We start from the raw sequence: 18,492 nt of genomic DNA, 5'->3' as shown, positions 1-18,492 counted from the left end.
CTAATTGAAAAAAGAAAATTGTATATATTGAGTCTTTCACTACCGTTTCATCTATGTCACACATTTTATCTCATCTCATTTCCCCATTCTCCGTTCTCTTTTCTTCCCTCCTTATAGTAACTTCCTCTCTGTGCTGAGTAAGACCCTATGGCTGTCAAGTGTCAACCGAGATGAAATGGAAAGGGAGAGGAGAGGAGAGGAGAGGAGAGGAGAGGAGAGGAGAGGAGAGGAGAGGAGAGGAGAGGAGAGGAGAGGAGAGGAGAGGAGAGGAGAGGAGAGGAGAGGAGAGGAGAGGAGAGGAGAGGAGAGGAGAGGAGAGGAGAGGAGAGGAGAGGAGGACTAAACAAAAGAGCTAAAAGCTCAAGAAAAGCAGTGGAAGGCTGTCATATACCAGGAGGGGAGATAAAGGAGGGAGAGGAGTTCAGCAGAGATCCCAGTTTTTATTACCCTCCTGCACCCTTCCTCCTCCTCCACCTCCTCCTCCTCTTCCTCCTCCTCCTCCTCCACTGTATGGCAGAGCAGAATGTAGGTCTTCGCTCGCCTACAGCCATCAGCAACAATCAGTTCTGCCCCAGTTACTGACGCATCTCACAGACTAAACACACACACACATACGTCACAACATGCAGAAATGTACACACACAGATGCACATAGACACAGTTACAATATGCACACACACACACACACACACACACACACACACACACACACACACACACACACACACACACACACACACACACACACACACACACACACACACACACACACAGACACACACACACAAACAGAACAGTCTCAGGAGAACACACACGCTGGCATACAGAGGCAACACGCCTGCACGGAAGTATGCGAACATTGGAAGATAATCATGTTTTCACACGTCAACAGATGAACCTTTGACGTTTCTAATTAAAATATTGCCTCTTTTGTGCATACACGTCAATGTAGTCAAGCTCAGTAGCACAGCTGATCATTCTCTCACCAGCTCTGAGCTTTTTGACGAACATTTAAGACATTGCTGTTGAAATGTGGAGAATGCAGATCCATGTTTTACAGTGAGTTAACAGCATTTGACTGATATATTTTTAAAATTAGATGCAGATATAAATATTATTAGATTACGCCTTTGATTTCAGGTATTTCTGAGACATGCCGTCTGTAAACGTTTTCAGATGACACTGCTATGGTGGGGTGTTGTAGTGAGGGGAGGGAGGAAGAAGCAGGAGGCTGGTGAACAATCTTGTGCATTGGTGCCAGAACAACAATCTTCAAAACGCCAGGAAGATAAAGGAGCTGGGGGTGGAAGAAGTCTCCTCAAGCTCAGGTCACCATTCAGGGTGAGAACACTGAGCTGGTTAACGCTTGCAAGTACCTGCGTGTTTACCTGTGTGACCAGTTCGGGTGGGAGGTGAACGTGTACAGGCTGCACAAGAAGAGCCAGAGACAAAGCGTCCCGCGGAGGCTGAGGTCATCGGTGTGAGAACTGCTGAGAACTTTCTGTGAGTCTGTGGTGTTAAGTGCTGTCTTTTTGCTGCTGTGTGCTGGGGCAACAGTATCACAGCCAGGGACATCAATAGACCTAACAAGATCAGAAGAAAGGCCAACTCAGTCCTGAGGGCAAGTGGACACAGTGACGGCGGTAGCAGAGAGGCACAGTGCTCTTTATACTATAACAAGTGACTTGACTTTTTGGGTTTGATGTGTTGTGTTCACTGTAATAAAAATCAATCGTGCCTTATTGAAGCGATTATGTCTAATGTCATGTCCAGCCCGGTATTGTGCAGATTTCTTTTAAGTAATGTAAGTAGGACACTTATATACCATTATGTAATTAACTTGTGTTACAAATGTGGAGTAACTTACATGGAGTATGTATCGTTACCAATGTAGAATTACTTCTTTCCATCCAAACCTTTATTCTTTCCTAAACCTAAGGACCTAACACTAAAACGGTATTCTCTACTGGACTTGTGGCTGTACTGTACCCTTTGGCGTAATACCAGGTTGTCATTGTTATCTTTGGGAAATAATGTTGGTGAATGCTGACTTGGCTTAAGCAGGCCAAGATAGTTTAGACAATAACACACAACAATGCTTGACTGGTGGGAAGCTTTTGTGAGGCAGGTACAGGCAGTGTCACCCCTGAGAAAACAGAACAAGGTTGCAGTATTGTTGATGTGCATTTTTCTTTTTTTTCTGTATTAGAGGAACAAAATCAGAAAGGATATAGCTTACATCATGTGGTCACACTAAGCAGTCAAAGGAGAAGGAAACAAAAACAGACTTTGCCACAATGTACTGCATATTTCTCAGTGTAGTTGTGTCCACTTGGGCTCCAGGTGTATAAATATAGTGTGTTGGTTCAGTTATTGTGTTGGTTAAATTCGACTCATGAGAATACCAAATAGGCACAAGGACTAGTTGTACACAGATTTGTGACATTAAACCTAATATGGACTACTGGAGGCTTCTTTTCCAGGAATTCAATTGCTATTAACACACAAAGCAGGAAATGCACTCCTCACTGCTTTCAGGTTAGTTTTTGGATGTAGACTTGAATTGATCACACAGAGCGATTACATACAAAGTCAATGCAAAGAAGCGAATGCCTGCGAATTCGTGCCAGGCGATGTGAAAGGATGCAAATTTGCATCCACGTGGGCTGAAATGATTTAACTTCAGCGGCCGTACTCGTATGAGTAACGTGAGGCGAAAATTTGCTTTGCATTTGGTCTGAACACAACATAAGGCTGTGGTCTTCCTAAAACCTTTGACCTTTGACCTACACTTTAAAGCAAATACAGTACACTGTAAATGCCTTTTATTGTGCCACAGGCCAGAAAAGAACACATGGTTCACCACCCATCACAAATTTAGTTCACTGTGTTGCTTTAATCAATTTAAAAAGCAGATCCTCCGTGTTGACTTGACCCACTTTTTCAAATACACCATTCGCTGTGATATGAGGTCATCAGTGTTGGAATTTTTCTAAATAAAACATTGTGAAGTGACTCATCATGAAGCCCATCTGGGCTGATTTCTACAGGTCCCATCAGGTGGTTTTCTTTGTGGTTTTCATTCTTCACATTCCACAAGTTTGCTCACATTTGGTACAACATTAACATGTAATTCAAAAGTGGCATACAGTATGTGATTGTACATTTACAATAGTCTTTGTTTTTGTTTAGTTAGCTAGAAAATATTATTTACATTTTTTTATGCTATACAGATTTTTGTACAACAAATAAGTCTGAATTTCCAATGACATTATGATTGTATTATTCTGTTAAAAATAATAACCTTGAATCAAGGCTGATATTAAATGATTTGGTGGTCTCATACTTTATTTTAATCGAATCTGACTGATTAGAACTTTGTCATATGTATTCATATTAAGATGATTATTCATCTGACCAAAACAAAAACCAGATGAAAACAGAGCAGGAAAACGTCATTAAGAGAGGGGTTTGTTTTAGAACTGGGAGTAAAAATGAAAACTGAGAAACAGACTGAGAAATGATGTCCCTTTTTAGCTATGTTGGTTCAAAGGATGAAAACGTCACCTTATTTGGTCATATAGTAGGTCTACAATGTTCCAGACTAAAATATATCAGCATAACATGTTGTCTACACATTTGTGGTCCTTAAGATGTCCCCAAAGAATGAATGCTACTAACTGGAGATCCCCTGACTTTTCATCTACTGCCACCATCAGGTTAAAATCAGCAAATGTTTTTATATCTGCTAAACATCAGCATCTCATTCTTCACTTTGAGCGCCGCTATGCTAAAGTGCAACCTGAGAAGTTGGCTGCTCTAATTCATTCTGTGCAAGATTATGGCTATAAACAAACATATTTTATGATTGTAGGATATGTAACAACATGCTATGAGAGTTATCATTATAAAATCCTTCGTCAAGAAGGAAGGGCAACAGTTACATAACGACACAGAGAACAAGCCTGCAGCATCTTCTGTTTGTTGGAAATGTAACTGCAATGTGGAAACTATCCAACGCTTTTACAACTGTGTGACTGAAATCAGAAACGCAGCAGCAACATGTTTCAAGTAAAGGATTTCTACAGTCTAGGATTTCTTTATATAGCTACATCCCACACATCAGACTCTTAGCGGGTGGTTTCACCTTTTTGCCTCACACCACAGCTCTGGGTTAAAACCAGCTGAAGTGAAGTCTAAAAGCTGAAGGGTTGTGTATGATGGACAGATTACTTTGTTTAAATGATGGGGGAAGTCTTTCTGTTTATTAAGTTAAGGCCCTTTTGCAGAAATAGGCTTAAATAAGACAGGGGCACGACAGAGTGAATCTTAATGCTGATGACAATGCTGATAAAGCAAACCAAGCAGAAGAGTGGAGGAAGAGAAGACATTTACATCAGGCCAGGGGTGGGAAAAAAGGAGGAGGACAAACAGAAGAGAGGATCTGCTCTCATTAAAATTTCACTTCCATTTATTGTAAATTATTTAAAAGCCATGTTGCATTGCGTCTCTGATAAAGCACGGGCCCTCACATCCACAAGACACTGAACCGCCAACTACGGGCCGCATGCACACAGTCACACAGCAGTTATGCACAACCCGAGCAGCTCGGCATGTATCAACAATATTCATGAATTCAGAACACTCCACGTACATACAGATACTGTTATGCATATAGACGCACATGCACTATCCCAAGGGAGCTGATTAGGGTAAGAGATGTTAGGCAACCTGGCTTCCCCCCCCACCCCCACACCTCCCCTCCCCCGCTCTTTAAACACACACACACACACACACACACACATAGCCGCTGACAGATCGTTATATACTCGCATTGATTACACACATAAGCTCTCAAACAGAATGGTAATAATGACGTACAATATAATGAAGTATTCTTTATATTAATCTATTCAGTTTGTTGAATAATCCATGATCTGGATTAGAAAAAATAGGCGCGACTTTCACCTATACATTTGTGGTTATAATGCATTGTAAAAATAATGTGCCATATGTGCATACGTTCACCTCTGTATATTAATTCCACAGCCCGTGTTGTGTTACATGGTTACAATGCCCTCTTCACATTATGCCAGCAGCCCCAGAGAACAGAAAACAGATGGATCAATACCCAAGGCAACAAAGGTGGTTTTCAGATTTACTGTTTTAATGTAAGATATAACTTTATGTAAGTGTGATGCCACATGCATACATCTAAAATACAAATTTCAGAATTTACAACCCTCAGAAAAAAACATCTTAATGGGGCTATTTTACTGTAGACCTTTTGACGTGGCACAGCAAGAAAAACAGGTAACAACGAAACCCTCAAACAATCACTGGATTCCTTTTAGTTCAGCCAGTTTCATTCTCTTAGTGTGTCTATTCTGCCTTGCTGCGTGGATGGTAATCTGAAATGATTATAAGAATCCCGAAATGTCAAACAGGGTACCAAAAATGTTCAATAAATGAACTCCCGGAGAGCAGACAGGCATATTTTTACACAGATTTTACATTTCAGAAGGTAACAAAAGGTACCAACTGCATAAAATCTCTTCTTTGTCTCAGACACATCGTGGAGTGTTGTTGTCTGCTGCTTGGCCCAGATACATCATACAGTCTGGATAGAGCATAGCAACAAGGCATCTGATCAAAGAGTATAGACGAGAGGAATGGAAAGACAGAAACAGAATAGGGACGGTGGAGACAGAGACAGAGAAAACTGGTAGAAAACAAAAACAAGTGGAATCGCACTGGGAAAGAAAGCAGGGAGTAGACACGGAAGCATGTATGAAAGACCAGGACAATAAAGAAAAAGAAAAGAAAAGGAGAAAGATGGAGGTCATTGAATGATGCAAGATGGTGCTACAGAGGCTACAGGGAAAGTTTTAGAGCAGGGAGCTATGCAGTATTTGGAGAAAAAACGAATCAGGAATCCGTTCTTTTGTCATATTTCAGTTGAACAAATTCCAATCAACATATTCACCAAAGGTTTAAAACCGTGTGTCGACAGTGAGTGTGCAGACGGATTTACTGTCCAGTGGACCACATCTCTTACTCGCAGTGTCAGAGTCTTAAATACTTTCAGATGGTATGTGTTTGGTGTTTATGTATGGACGGGGTAAAACAATGGTGGAATGTCTAACCTGGCACAAAAATCCACAAGTAATGAGACAGGAATGTCTTTGGAGAGAGGGAGAGAGACATTTCCTCATATATTAAATATCCATATATGCCGAGCATAATACATTAGGATATGTAATGTATCATCAACACATTCAGTATATATGTTACATTAGACACACATCTTATATTTTATAGTTCTTTAAGCCGTTGTTTCATTATCTAGTAAGTGTAACACATTGACAGAACGGATATTTGCTCTTGTGTTTGTGTATTGGTGTGTGTCTGTTGGTCTTTACTTGTGTTCAAGGCCCATGAATCCTCCATCCTCCTACAGATTCTCTAATGAACTGTTTGCAAGGGACTCCAGCCTTCATCCACCTCATCTCAAACAGCCCCAAGTGACCAAGGTAACCTAACGTCTCCATCAACTTTATAGCATCATTATTTATGATTAAAGGAGCAGTGTGTAGGAATATGGTGCCTCTAACCTTGAGGGCTGGATGGCTCTAATCAACCCAGCTCCAACACTGTCAGGGCCAGCCATGAGATAGCCATCAGTACCAATAGGAAATATATGTAACACTGTTTCACAGTAAAGAAAAGCTGTCAAACAATAATTTACAGCATGAAGATTTTTTTTTTTTTTTTTTGAGCTATGAATGGCATGTGTCATTATCAGCCAATAATATTAAAATGTGAACATTATGTTATTTTTTTCTGTCCTGGTGGTTTTCCTGTGGCTTGTTGTTTTTTGTATTTAGATTTTGGCCCAGGAAACAAATGTTCCCACTTTACAACCCACTCTAGCTTCTGGTTCCTGCTGACCAAGATCTTTAAATGCACTGTATGAAGGGGAACTTTAAGAAAAAAGTGGGAAGAAAAGATGGATTATACATGGGAGTATTCATGTTTGGATATTTATTTTGGGGGCTGGCAGAAAATGCCTTTGTCTTTGGAAGGGCTTTCAAACAATCTTAGCGTTGATAAAGATTCAGCTGGAAGAAATAATTTCCAGCATAAGGTTTTCCAATAGAGAGAACAAAGTTCAGAGTCTATTTTTAAATGCTGTCCAATATCTAATTAGTTTAGTTTCTTTGAGAGAATTGAAAATGGACATACAATTTAACAGTGTACTTCCCTTTATTTAGGCAGGTGATGGTGGTCAACACATTTTCACAGCTTGTACAGTATCTAAAATATATTTCACTTGAAAACGTGCTTGTTTCTGTCATGGCAGAGTTCTTCCCTCTAGTGGTTAGGTTACACATGTGCATCTGGAAATATCACATTTACCCACACATTTCGTAACCATTGAACAGTATTGTGAAAAAAATACTTAAGTAACTAAATGGTAAGTAAACTGCAATATAAGGACATTTAGAGGTCATTTTACTCAGCTTACAAAAGGGGCAGTTCTCTTCCTTTACAAGAATAAGAGCTCTGCAACAGTGGAAAAGTGCTGCATTTTAGCACCTTGGACAGATTAGACATACAGTACTTTAGTGCCTCAAATTATTAGCTGTTCTTGATGAGATTCTATCTTCCTGGTTTGGGTGGCCTGAAATTGACTCTTACCATATTTGAAATAATATTGTTTTGAATATAGATAAGATAGAATTATGTGTTAATATGAAGGTATTGTAATTAATCTCACAAATTTGTATTTTATTGTTCAGAAAATATGTTTAACAGCATTTCGGTGTTGTGTGAGTGCATATAAAGACCCACGTGGTATTTTTAAACTCTGTATAATGATTTTTATTTTTTTTATTTTATCAATCAGGTGTGCATAAATAAAAGGTCACATGTCTGTGGTTCTGAATATAGCAATATTAATTTTTTCCCATTTATTAATTTCCTTAAAAAAGGCACACCAATCATTTCAGTTGATTTCTGTGTTTGTAAAATGCATTATGAAGTAATAATCTATGCAAACAATTGTCATTCAGCTTCGTGGTGCATTTATCGTTGCTATTATCGGAACAAAACAACCTATCATAAAAAGCAAAGATGCCAAAGGGCAGTGTTTGGTCACAAGGTGGTAATAATGACAGTTATTTCATAATGCTGCCCGTTCATTGTTTACTCGGGCTAAACCATTCCAACACTCCCGAGCCTGTCAGGTGTTTATGGTTCCAGTCAACGTCACCCAATCAGAAGTCAGGACCCCTTCTCAGATCCGCCCTTAAACGAATGTCATTGGTTGAACGTTAAAACGTAGTGGTGTTATGGGCGGAGTCTATGGCGCTTTGAGGACTTTTCTCCAGCGGTGACAGGTGACGCTGCAGCTGGCCTGAGAGGGAAGACGAGACGAGCAGTCTGCCCTGTTCTCCGTCTAACGTCACACAGCCTACGGGTGAGTGAGCTGTATAGTGCATCTCTTTAACGTGTGTTTGCCCTTACTTCTGGCCTATAATCTAATTAGACTATTAGAAATGCACCGTGAGGGTAACAAAGACTATTGGTCGCAATTTGAGGGAGTTCACGGTAGCTCGTGTGAGCACGTGCAAGAGACAGCTGAATGAGCCAAAACATGATATTACTGAACATCAGCAATATTTCAAAAAGACTGAAGGTTTCGGGGTTGTTGTTTTTTTAAACGTTATGCAACGATGGACTGCTCCCCTTCCTCGAAGATATTTCGTCTGTCTGAAGGAAGCTGGTGAAAGAAAATAAATGAAACATACGCATTTTGGACAAAACAAAGAGCCATTTAAGTCTTTATGTGTCTCTGGGTTCCTCTGTTGGTCGTAGTTTGAATGTAAATTGCAGGCGACCCCCCCATTACCTTCACTCCAGAAGTGCGTGTACTTGTATTACTCATGTTGCAGGATCCGCCCCCCCCCCCTCTTTATGGAGATACAATGCAAATTCATATAAGGTCATTTATGAATTAATATGAATGATAAATAATTGGTATGGTTAGATTTGGGTTCGGCAAGTAGTACTCACGGTTTGGGTCAGTCTCCAAGAAATGTATGGAAGTAAATGTAATGTCCTTTGAAATAATGGAAATTGTGTCTGTGTGAGAGAGAAAGAGAGGAGGCATAATGAAACATATTTACAGTAACGGTGTACAACTTTATCTTATTTGAATGCATTTAGAGGCATCAGTGTTTCCAAAGCCTGTTGAACAAACATCATCAGGCTGACCTCCACCTGAGTCCCTGTTTATTATCTCACCTGCACTTTAATCCCTCCAATTACCTCATTATCTGTTTATAAATGTTCATCTAGTCGAAATAAACCGTGTGTTTTGACTTGTTAGGACGTCTGTCTTTGAGTCATTTGTTAAAAGAAGAAAGGTAACATCCGTTTGTTTTTCAATGTCGCTCTTACTTATTTGACGTTCAAGACTGTTGTGGTGTACAAAGTGCAGCACACTGAACCGTAACAGATTATAATCTGATAACTGGATCCTTCGACAGAGATGAAAGGTGCGGAGGCCGCCAGGAGACGAACCCAGCACGGTGCCAATGGCAAAACATCGGACCAGAGGGAGCAGCCAGCTCAGTGGGGGAGAGCATGGTGAGTTCATGTCCTGTCACAGGTTGCCATGGAAAATATGTTGTTGTTGGGTTTTTTTAGAGTTTCACCACAAGTCAAGTTTGACTTGTTCAGAACATTTAAACCCCATCTGGTACTTTGGCAGCGTCACCAAACTCATCATACTTGCTATAAACCGTTTGACGATCGCTCTCTTATACTCCCAACACACAAAATCAGTCTCGGTATCAAGTAAGAAAAAGACGGAGGGACAGAGAGTGTACACTGAATAAAATGAGCTCATATTTGGAGTCTATGGCTCTTTGAAGCTGCAATTACCACTTATCATTACTTTGGCAAGTATGTGGTTATAAACCGCATACATACAACGAAACGTGGATCTGATGACATCAATAGATGAAACATTCAGGAGTCGCCAGTCGGACTCACTGGACGTAGACTCTGAATCGAAGCCCGCCATCGGTTGACTCTTTCAGTCGGTGTTCTCCTTCTGCTATTTGCATATTTGTGCTGTCAGTTTAACAGCGTTCTGCTTTAGTTGAAGTGAGTGAAATTCAGAAAGAATGAAGAACGTAGCAATCAGCCACCAAAGAAAAATGTGCCGTGACATAGAGACGTCTGTCTCGCACAGTTCACCTTCAGAGAAACATCCATTGTAAGTTCCCTCAGCTTGGATCTGTTGTTACGCTGCGTCCTCGTTCTGTACCTCTGTGTGTATCTCATCCACTCTCAGGGAGGTGGACTGGTTTTCCCTCGTCAGTGTCGTCGGCCTCCTTTGCTTTGCCCCTTTCATCGTCTTCTACTTTGTGATGGCCTGTGATCAGTACCAGTGCTCCATCAGCCAGCCAGTGGTTGAGTTGTACCGAGGAGAGACCACCCTGCTCACCATCTGGGCCCGGGCACCCTCCTTCTCGTGGTCAGCTGCTAAGATGTATGCCATCTGGGTGGGCTTCCAGGTAAGCAGAGGAGGTTTAGGGCTGTGCGACGCAAAGAAACTGTCCGTTTTCATTAAGTTGTAACAGTCTGTGTTGTCCTTCAGGTGTTCCTGTATATGTGTATTCCTGATGTTACCCATAAGTTTATTCCCGGCTACGTCGGAGGGGTGCAGGACGGAGCACGAACTCCTGCTGGTAAGTAAGTCGCACATGACCCTGTCCATCAGTCCCCGGCTTCTGTTTTATTAAGAGCTCCAGTATTACCAGTGTCATTTAATGCTTTTGGAGAGATTAATAGAACCAAACATTTTATGCCCATTTAAAACATCAATTTCCAATTCATCTCAATGCACCATGTACATAGTGACTGTTGAAATCTTTCTTTCTGTTTTTTTCTTCTATTCACAAGGCCTCATTAACAAGTATGAGATCAACGGGCTGCAGTGTTGGCTGATCACTCACGCTCTGTGGGTTGCCAATGCACATTATTTCCACTGGTTTTCACCAACCATCATCTTCGACAACTGGATCCCCCTGATGTGGTGCACCAACATACTGGGCTACGCTGTGTCCACCTTTGCTTTCATAAAGGCTCACTTATTCCCCACCAACTCTGAGGACTGGTGAGTACTTATACACATGTGGCAGGATGACTTAAATAGTAGGAGCGGGTACATATATCTGTCTGCACAGTGCTCATGACGTCCTGAAGATAAACTTATTTTCGCTGAATCAGCGTGCGGCTTTCTTCACATGTTTTCTTCCGACTGTTTGTGATTGAACAGCAAGTTCACAGGGAACATCTTCTACAACTACATGATGGGCATTGAGTTCAACCCACGCATCGGCAAGTGGTTTGATTTCAAGCTTTTCTTCAACGGCCGACCCGGCATCGTAGCCTGGACGCTTATCAATCTGTCCTACATGGCCAAGCAGCAAGAACTGTACGGCCACGTCACCAACTCCATGATTCTGGTCAATGTGCTGCAGGTAAGGTTGGAAAGGGATGTTTATTAAACTAATATCACAGACGGGTGCTATTACAGTGGAAACATAGAAACTGGAAGTTAAATCGGTTCTGATTTAACTTCCAGTTTCAATGTTTCTCGCCTTTCTTACTTTAATCACGTCCGATCTTATAAATCTGTGACGTCATGCTTGTCTCGCACACAGTGGTGTCCAAAAGGTTTGAGGCCACCAGTCTACCTCTACTACTATTTCATGTTCAGTTCAAACTTTAAACAAAGGGAATCATTACACATCATAAAGGCTTCACAGCTCAAGTGAAGAATGGAATCTCTGAAAACTGCATGGATTTCAGAACATCTTAGTATTTGACTTGCCTCTATTTTTACTGGCAGCTGCACTCAAGCTGTATGGACTTCACAAGTTTGTTTTAATCCTGATGACTCGTGTTATCCAAGCATGACAAGGACCCGTTTCCAGGAATGTTTGGCTTTCTCAGTCTTCAAGATAAAGGTTCAGTTGGGTTGAAGTCAGCTCGGTGAGGAGGGAAGTCCAGGACAGTCATCGCTCCTCGGTCCGCTTTGGTCCTCAAGTTGTTTTTCAAAGCTTTTAGGAGTGTTTTGATTTATTATCTGGTATAATATCTCTTTTGTTCGTCTCCTTACATTCACCCCTCTGTCACTGCCACAAACCTCAGACGTGGATATATCGGTAAATAGGATTTTAATTTCTGCATCATCCACAGTGAGTAGTGGTGTGTCTCACCATAGAAGTATTTAAAGATGCTACTTATTCTGTGAGAGCACGACCAGGCCGCCTCCTTCTGACGCCACTTTTGCTGTCTGTATTTCTCAAATTCTGTGTCTGTGATAAAGCTGCTTTTCAGTGTCTCGGTGAACGAAGCTTGACGTATCGATCCTCTAATGGTGTGCTCCTATTCCGTCTGCCTGATCACGCTTCAGATGTAATCGATCCACTATCTCAGTGCTACTTTGTAAGCAATGTTTTGATGGAAACTCGTATTTATAACACGCCATCATAATATAAATAGAATATCAATGGTGTCTGAGACTTTTGGACCCGACTGCATCTCGATCACTTTAGAAACTCCTGAGCTTTCCATCTGTCACGTAAACGTTGGGGCTGTGTTGAGATGTTCAATAATTCCTCCCGACATATTTCATTTCGTGCTAAATGTAAACCGTTGAAGATAAGTGTTTGAGTTTGTTTTCTTAAGTTTAGAGTTCTTGACTCTGAAGCTGTAGTTTGAGTAAAAAGTCACATCATCTCATCCAGAGTTTAAACAACAGCTTAGTGAGTCATAATAACATGATAGTATGCACTAAATTGGTTGTTTGCATTTTCTTGTAGGCTATTTATGTCTTGGACTTCTTCTGGAATGAGGCATGGTACCTGAAGACCATCGATATCTGCCACGACCACTTCGGATGGTATCTGGGCTGGGGAGACTGCGTCTGGCTGCCGTACCTCTACACACTGCAGGTAACAAACGTGTACATACCAACACACCAACAAACAAGTCAATTATGAAATGCCAGCTTTGTTTTTGCATTTTTATCTGCATCAGTTGTAAATACCTCTCTAATACTCCAACAGTGACAACTCAGAAAATCAATAAACGAAAGCTTTTCAGCAGCAATAAATGTGTGCGTGTCTCTGCAGGGCCTGTACCTGGTGCACCATCCGGTCCAGCTCTCCGACGCCCACGCCTCCGCCGTCCTGTTGCTCGGCCTCGTCGGCTATTACGTCTTCCGCTCCACCAACCACCAGAAGGATCTGTTCCGCCGCACGGAGGGCTCCTGCTCCGTCTGGGGCCGCAAGCCGACGTCCATCGAGTGCTCGTACCGCTCCGCCGACGGCGGCGTCCACCGCAGCAAGCTGCTGACCTCGGGCTTCTGGGGCGTGGCCCGGCATCTCAACTACACCGGCGACCTCATGGGCTCTCTGGCCTACTGCGCCGCCTGCGGCTTCGGCCATATACTTCCCTACTTCTACATCGTTTACATGACCATCCTGCTGGTCCACCGCTGCGTGCGCGACGAGCACCGCTGCAGCAGTAAGTACGGCAAAGACTGGAAACGCTACACCGACGCTGTGCCTTACCGGCTGATTCCTGCCGTGTTTTAAGGAGGGAAAAGTCGGGACAAGGAGGGGTGAAGACGAAGATTAAAAACAGATACAGAAATGAGGAAGTTGTATGACTTTAGGAAGATAAATATTCGTTTTTATGATATTGTGAATATACCACACTGAGCATTCTACATCGTATTTCAAACATTCTGTGTTTATTTTATGATTTCTTATGCGTATGAAGGTATTTCATGAAGGTATTTATTATGGGATTATTCATAATAAAACCAAACTTAAACCAGCTCAAGCAAAAATCAGGGACAGAAACAGTTCTGCACAACACTGTGATATCTCTATAATTTGTATGGGTTATACTCTTAACTTCCCATTCATCCTTTATCTATACCCACTGTATCCTGAACAGGGTCACGGGGCGGGCGGGGGGGCTAGAGTCTATCCCAGCTCACTTTGGGTGAAGGCAGGGTACACCCTATCACAGGGACAACACATAGAGACAGACCGAAACAAAGAAGGGACATTTATTTTGATAGAATCACCAATTAATACACATTACATGCAGGTTAACATGTCTTTGGACGGTGCCTCCCACCCATGCAAACTCCACACAGAAAGGCCCCTGGAAACCAGAACCCTCTCGCTGTGAGGCGGCAGTGAGAATCACTGGATTAATGAAATTGTAGTGAAATAAAATACAAATAAAAAAAAACATTTCCCAGTTAGATGGAAGAAAAACAAAAACCAGCAGGTTGAAGTTTCTCACGTATGAGAATTGTTAAGTTTTATATTAATATCCGTTTCTAAAAAGTAAGAAGATTGAAGACAATTATGTCGCCTTTGTAGAAAGGTTGCCTGAAGGCTGAGCTTCATTCAGTTTCATTCTCAGGTTGGGTAATAGCTCGTGGTGTTGCTGCGAATTTCCCTCAATGTGGTCGGGAGCAGGTTGTTCACATAAATCATCTTAGACAGGTTTAAAGGACCACAGGAATTAAATCGTTTACAGCACTTTTGTTTTGTATGATGTTTGTTTTGTGTTAAAGAAACATGTTGAGATCCCAGTCAATGCTGTTAGATATGTTTTTGCTGTCAAACCATCACGTTTGTTTTGTTTTTGTTGTTTGTCCTCATACCAACACTGCCTTTATGGTACAAATAAAATAAGAAAATAAACTTCTACAGACCCCATATGCCTCTGTACTTTTGAACAATTTCATTATTTATGCCTTTTTTATTTTTGTATTGTTCTTGTGATATTTCCTCTATTTGTTTGATTATTTTAGAGGTCAGAAGGATACATTTTAAGAACTTGTTGTATCGGTGAACAAATTTAATTATACCTATAATATTTTTGTAAATACTGGATATATGTGTTAATGTTAGGGCCAAAGAATCGAATTAAAGAGTATCAATAGAGATGTCTATCCTACCTCATTTAATTTGTGATGACTACCACTAGAGGGCAGCAGGTGACAGTTAATCCACGAAGTCAAGTCAGTTTAAGAGAGATGTAGGCGGGCTGTAACAGGTTGTCCAGCTCTCCTGGTTGCTCAGGGTTTGTTGTGACTCTTGAGAAACACTCATTGTGTTATCACCATCATGAAGTTGGTGCAGTCATGCGCACATCAACAAATCAACAGTGCAACGGTTCTGGATAAAAAAGACCAATAGAACGAACTCTATTTATTCAATTTGCAAAGTTATTCTGAAAACAAAAAGCAAGACATTGATGAATCAAAAAGGGAATGAAATTAACTTTTAATTTGCTGGTCTGGATGAAAACCTCCAGGACAGCTACTGAATGGACTCTGATCCGATTGTCCTCTCAGCCACTGTTTCCAAGGCAAAGCTGATAGTGAATCCTTTAAGTAAACAGGAAAAAAAAAAAAACATCTGGGATGTGGAACATCTCACTTTTTATGACATCTGGTAGGACATCTGGTACTGATGGTTTTCTCAACATCACTGGCAGGGTATTCAAAGGTGCTTTCTCTTTTGACGCAGGTGTTCAGTTATAAACTGTAGAAGCTACCTTAAATCCAACATCGTAGATGCAGTTTTAAGATGGATCATAACGTGTGAAGACATCCCATTTATGATTTGGCAGCTTGTTCTGAAGTGTTTGGTAATCCATCAGATCCGGTGGCCTGTTGAGTCACGTAAGCACAATAAGCCTGCTCCCTGGACCTCACCATCAGTGGGTGTCCTCAGTGTAATGGTTCACGTTATGGATGTACATCAGTTATGATAATGGCATTGATTCCTCTTGCCTTTGTTCACGGCTAATGCAATATGTGCCCGATTCATTACATCACATTACATGGAACCAAATTACCTTTGATTCTTTTTTTAAGGTTAACTGATTCTCAAATTACCCCCGAAGGCAAGGAAGTGTTGCATAAGATTGAAGGGGCTTCAGTGTGCGATGGCTGAGTTCACTCATAACCAAATTGACAAATAGCTCTCTGTGAAAGAGACGGAACTCTAAAGAAAGGGGTGATCTTTTTGTGATGACACTAAAAGCTAGACTATTGAATTTGCCAGTGGGGATCATGCACCCATCCATATAAATGTCCAGAGTACACAGTAACCATATTGTTGAAGCCTACTTTTTGCAGCTGCACATTCATCTGTTGTAAGGGCAGGTGGGGGTCATGGAAAAAGAAAAAAACGTCAGCAAAGTGGGCAGTTGGAGTGAGTGGCAAAGACAACGAGAGGCAAAGACAGACAGGGAGCAGTATAATGACATATACAGAAAGCACAATGGGATGCATGGAGCTGGTGCCACTCCTCTGCTAAAGTCGGCTTGATTTTCCGAGAGGCCAAATTAGTTTTTATTGGGAGTTTGGGGGTAAGAGACTTGCGTGAGAGTCGTAAGCCAGGAGGAAAGGGGCACCGCAGAGGGAGGGAAGTACATGATTTGTCAGCAAACTATGGGCTAACTGCTAATTCACATGTACCATAAAGTACAGCAGAACACTAAAGAGCATTCCAAGCCTCGGTAGGCTTAATAATCACATTGCGGTGGACGAGGTTACATCGACTGGCTGCTCGTGGTTGATGGCAGAGGAGCAATTCTAGCCGTCATCATGTTGCTTTCTCGTACTTTGGGTTTGATGGTTGCATTTATTGCAAGTGTCTTCTTTTATTTCTTCTTAAACAGCCTAGCAACACAATAAATCACTCGAGTCCTCTTTTTTGATTTTAACGTCACTAGTGGCGGCTGTTTGTGTGTCAGTCTTTGGACAGAACTATTTACTGAATCGCCATAATGTTCTGTACAGCCGTTAATGGTTGTAGAAAATATCCTGTTGACTTTAGTGATCCCCTGACCTTCCCCAAACACCATCTTTGGGTTGACATTTTTTGTTTTTGAATGAGATGTTTCCACATGTATTGGACGGACTGCCATGAAATTTACACTCAGAAACCTTCAGAACGTGGCTGGAAGTTTAAAAAAAAAAAAAAATCACCATCATTAAGCTGGTTGAAATATTCAATTTCTCCACGACTTTTGTTTTTGATTAAATACGGGCACAACTAATGAGACCCATCCAGCATAGACATTATTAGCACGCAAACATGCACAATTAAGATGATTGACATGGCAAACATTTCACCTCACAACCTAACACCGCTTTTTCCTACATCTGTCTGACAGTTGGAGTGACCCAAGTCTTCATTTTATTTTTTTTTTTTTCTTCCACTAATATTCCTTCCTTCTTCTTTCTTTTTTCCTGACCGCTGACCTTAAGCCCGGTCTGTTTTAGCTAATGATAACTGATGAGACAGCCAGACTGCCCATCAGCCTAAACAAAAAGCTCTCCACTGGTTGATGCTAAAGGTCAGGGCATATGGTCAACACTCATAGGGTTTAATAGGGCAAAAATACCCCAAAGATAGTGTGACTACTGAAAATTATTTGGAAATCAGAGCTCTGGTCAGATATTTGTTCCTTTTCAGTTTAGCAGCAACTTCAACTTCATTGGTCCAGACCAAATCCACTTCAGCCTAAAGCCAGACAACACGTACGTCCCACCTTAACTCTAGTCTTTCTCTGTTGTACCCCTCCAGACATATTGAAGCAGGTCTCGAATTGAGAAAAAGAGTTGGCCAAAGTAAGCAGACAGAATCCTATGCCTACATGTTCGACTTGACTCCTTGTAAATCACTTCAGAGTTGAATTAAAAAAGGATTAGGAGTAAAGTATTAGAGGGATTTAAAAGGATTCTCAGGCCGCACCACAAAATCCACCACTGATGTGGTGAAAAATGATTGGCTGTAGATGCTGCATCTCATATTAACAAGGCTGGTGAGGCATGGACTCATGCTCTTCACACATCAGTGGTGACACCAGCAGGAGCCCAGGCAACAAATTGCCCATATTTTACATGTCTGGAGTGTGAGAGTCAAGGGCCCAACTTCCCTCTGATTTCCCTGTGTTGATAGTCAGACTCCAATTTAAAGCGGCTTCAATTCTGCACCGCTTACAATGAGCCAAATTGAGCTTGACAAAGCTGCAGGGGAGCTGCTGTGTCTGGAGTTACATTTACACTGTTTACCGGATTATAAAGGATGTTCTGATATCAGCAACATTTTTGTTGACTCCTAAAAAATAACAACCAAAGAACCGAATAATACATTTATTTTCCACTGAACTCACAGATAGACACAACACAAACTGTACAAACACAAGTGTGACGCTCATGAACATGTTCCCCAGCATTGTAACACATACACAAACAAACAGGTGGGTAGTTTCCATAAGGAGGGGATTTCTTGAACATGTTTGGTTGCTTTGGAGACGGGCAGACATGCATGTATGGGTGTAAGGGTGTGTGTATGTGGCAGA

At 41.5% G+C, this 18,492-nt stretch overlaps 1 protein-coding gene across 1 annotated transcript; it reads left to right on the top strand.

The window, feature by feature from the left end:
- The first annotated feature begins 8,393 nt into the window (after window positions 1-8,393).
- On the top strand, window positions 8,394-14,828 carry dhcr7 (7-dehydrocholesterol reductase). Its single transcript, XM_069709838.1, has 8 exons — window positions 8,394-8,482; window positions 9,555-9,654; window positions 10,367-10,589; window positions 10,673-10,763; window positions 10,978-11,191; window positions 11,354-11,558; window positions 12,906-13,037; window positions 13,218-14,828. The coding sequence occupies exons 2-8, from the start codon at window positions 9,557-9,559 to the stop codon at window positions 13,680-13,682; spliced, it is 1,428 nt and encodes a 475-aa protein (XP_069565939.1). The 5' UTR covers window positions 8,394-8,482; window positions 9,555-9,556; the 3' UTR covers window positions 13,683-14,828.
- Window positions 14,829-18,492: the final 3,664 nt, after the last annotated feature.

The sequence above is a fragment of the Brachyistius frenatus genome, unplaced genomic scaffold (assembly GCF_029030835.1).
Source record: "Brachyistius frenatus isolate BFR_SWC_R1_liver_20210118 unplaced genomic scaffold, ASM2903083v1 Contig_86, whole genome shotgun sequence".
Taxonomy (NCBI): Eukaryota; Metazoa; Chordata; class Actinopteri; family Embiotocidae; genus Brachyistius; species Brachyistius frenatus.
This window is presented reverse-complemented; position numbering and strand designations above follow the sequence as displayed.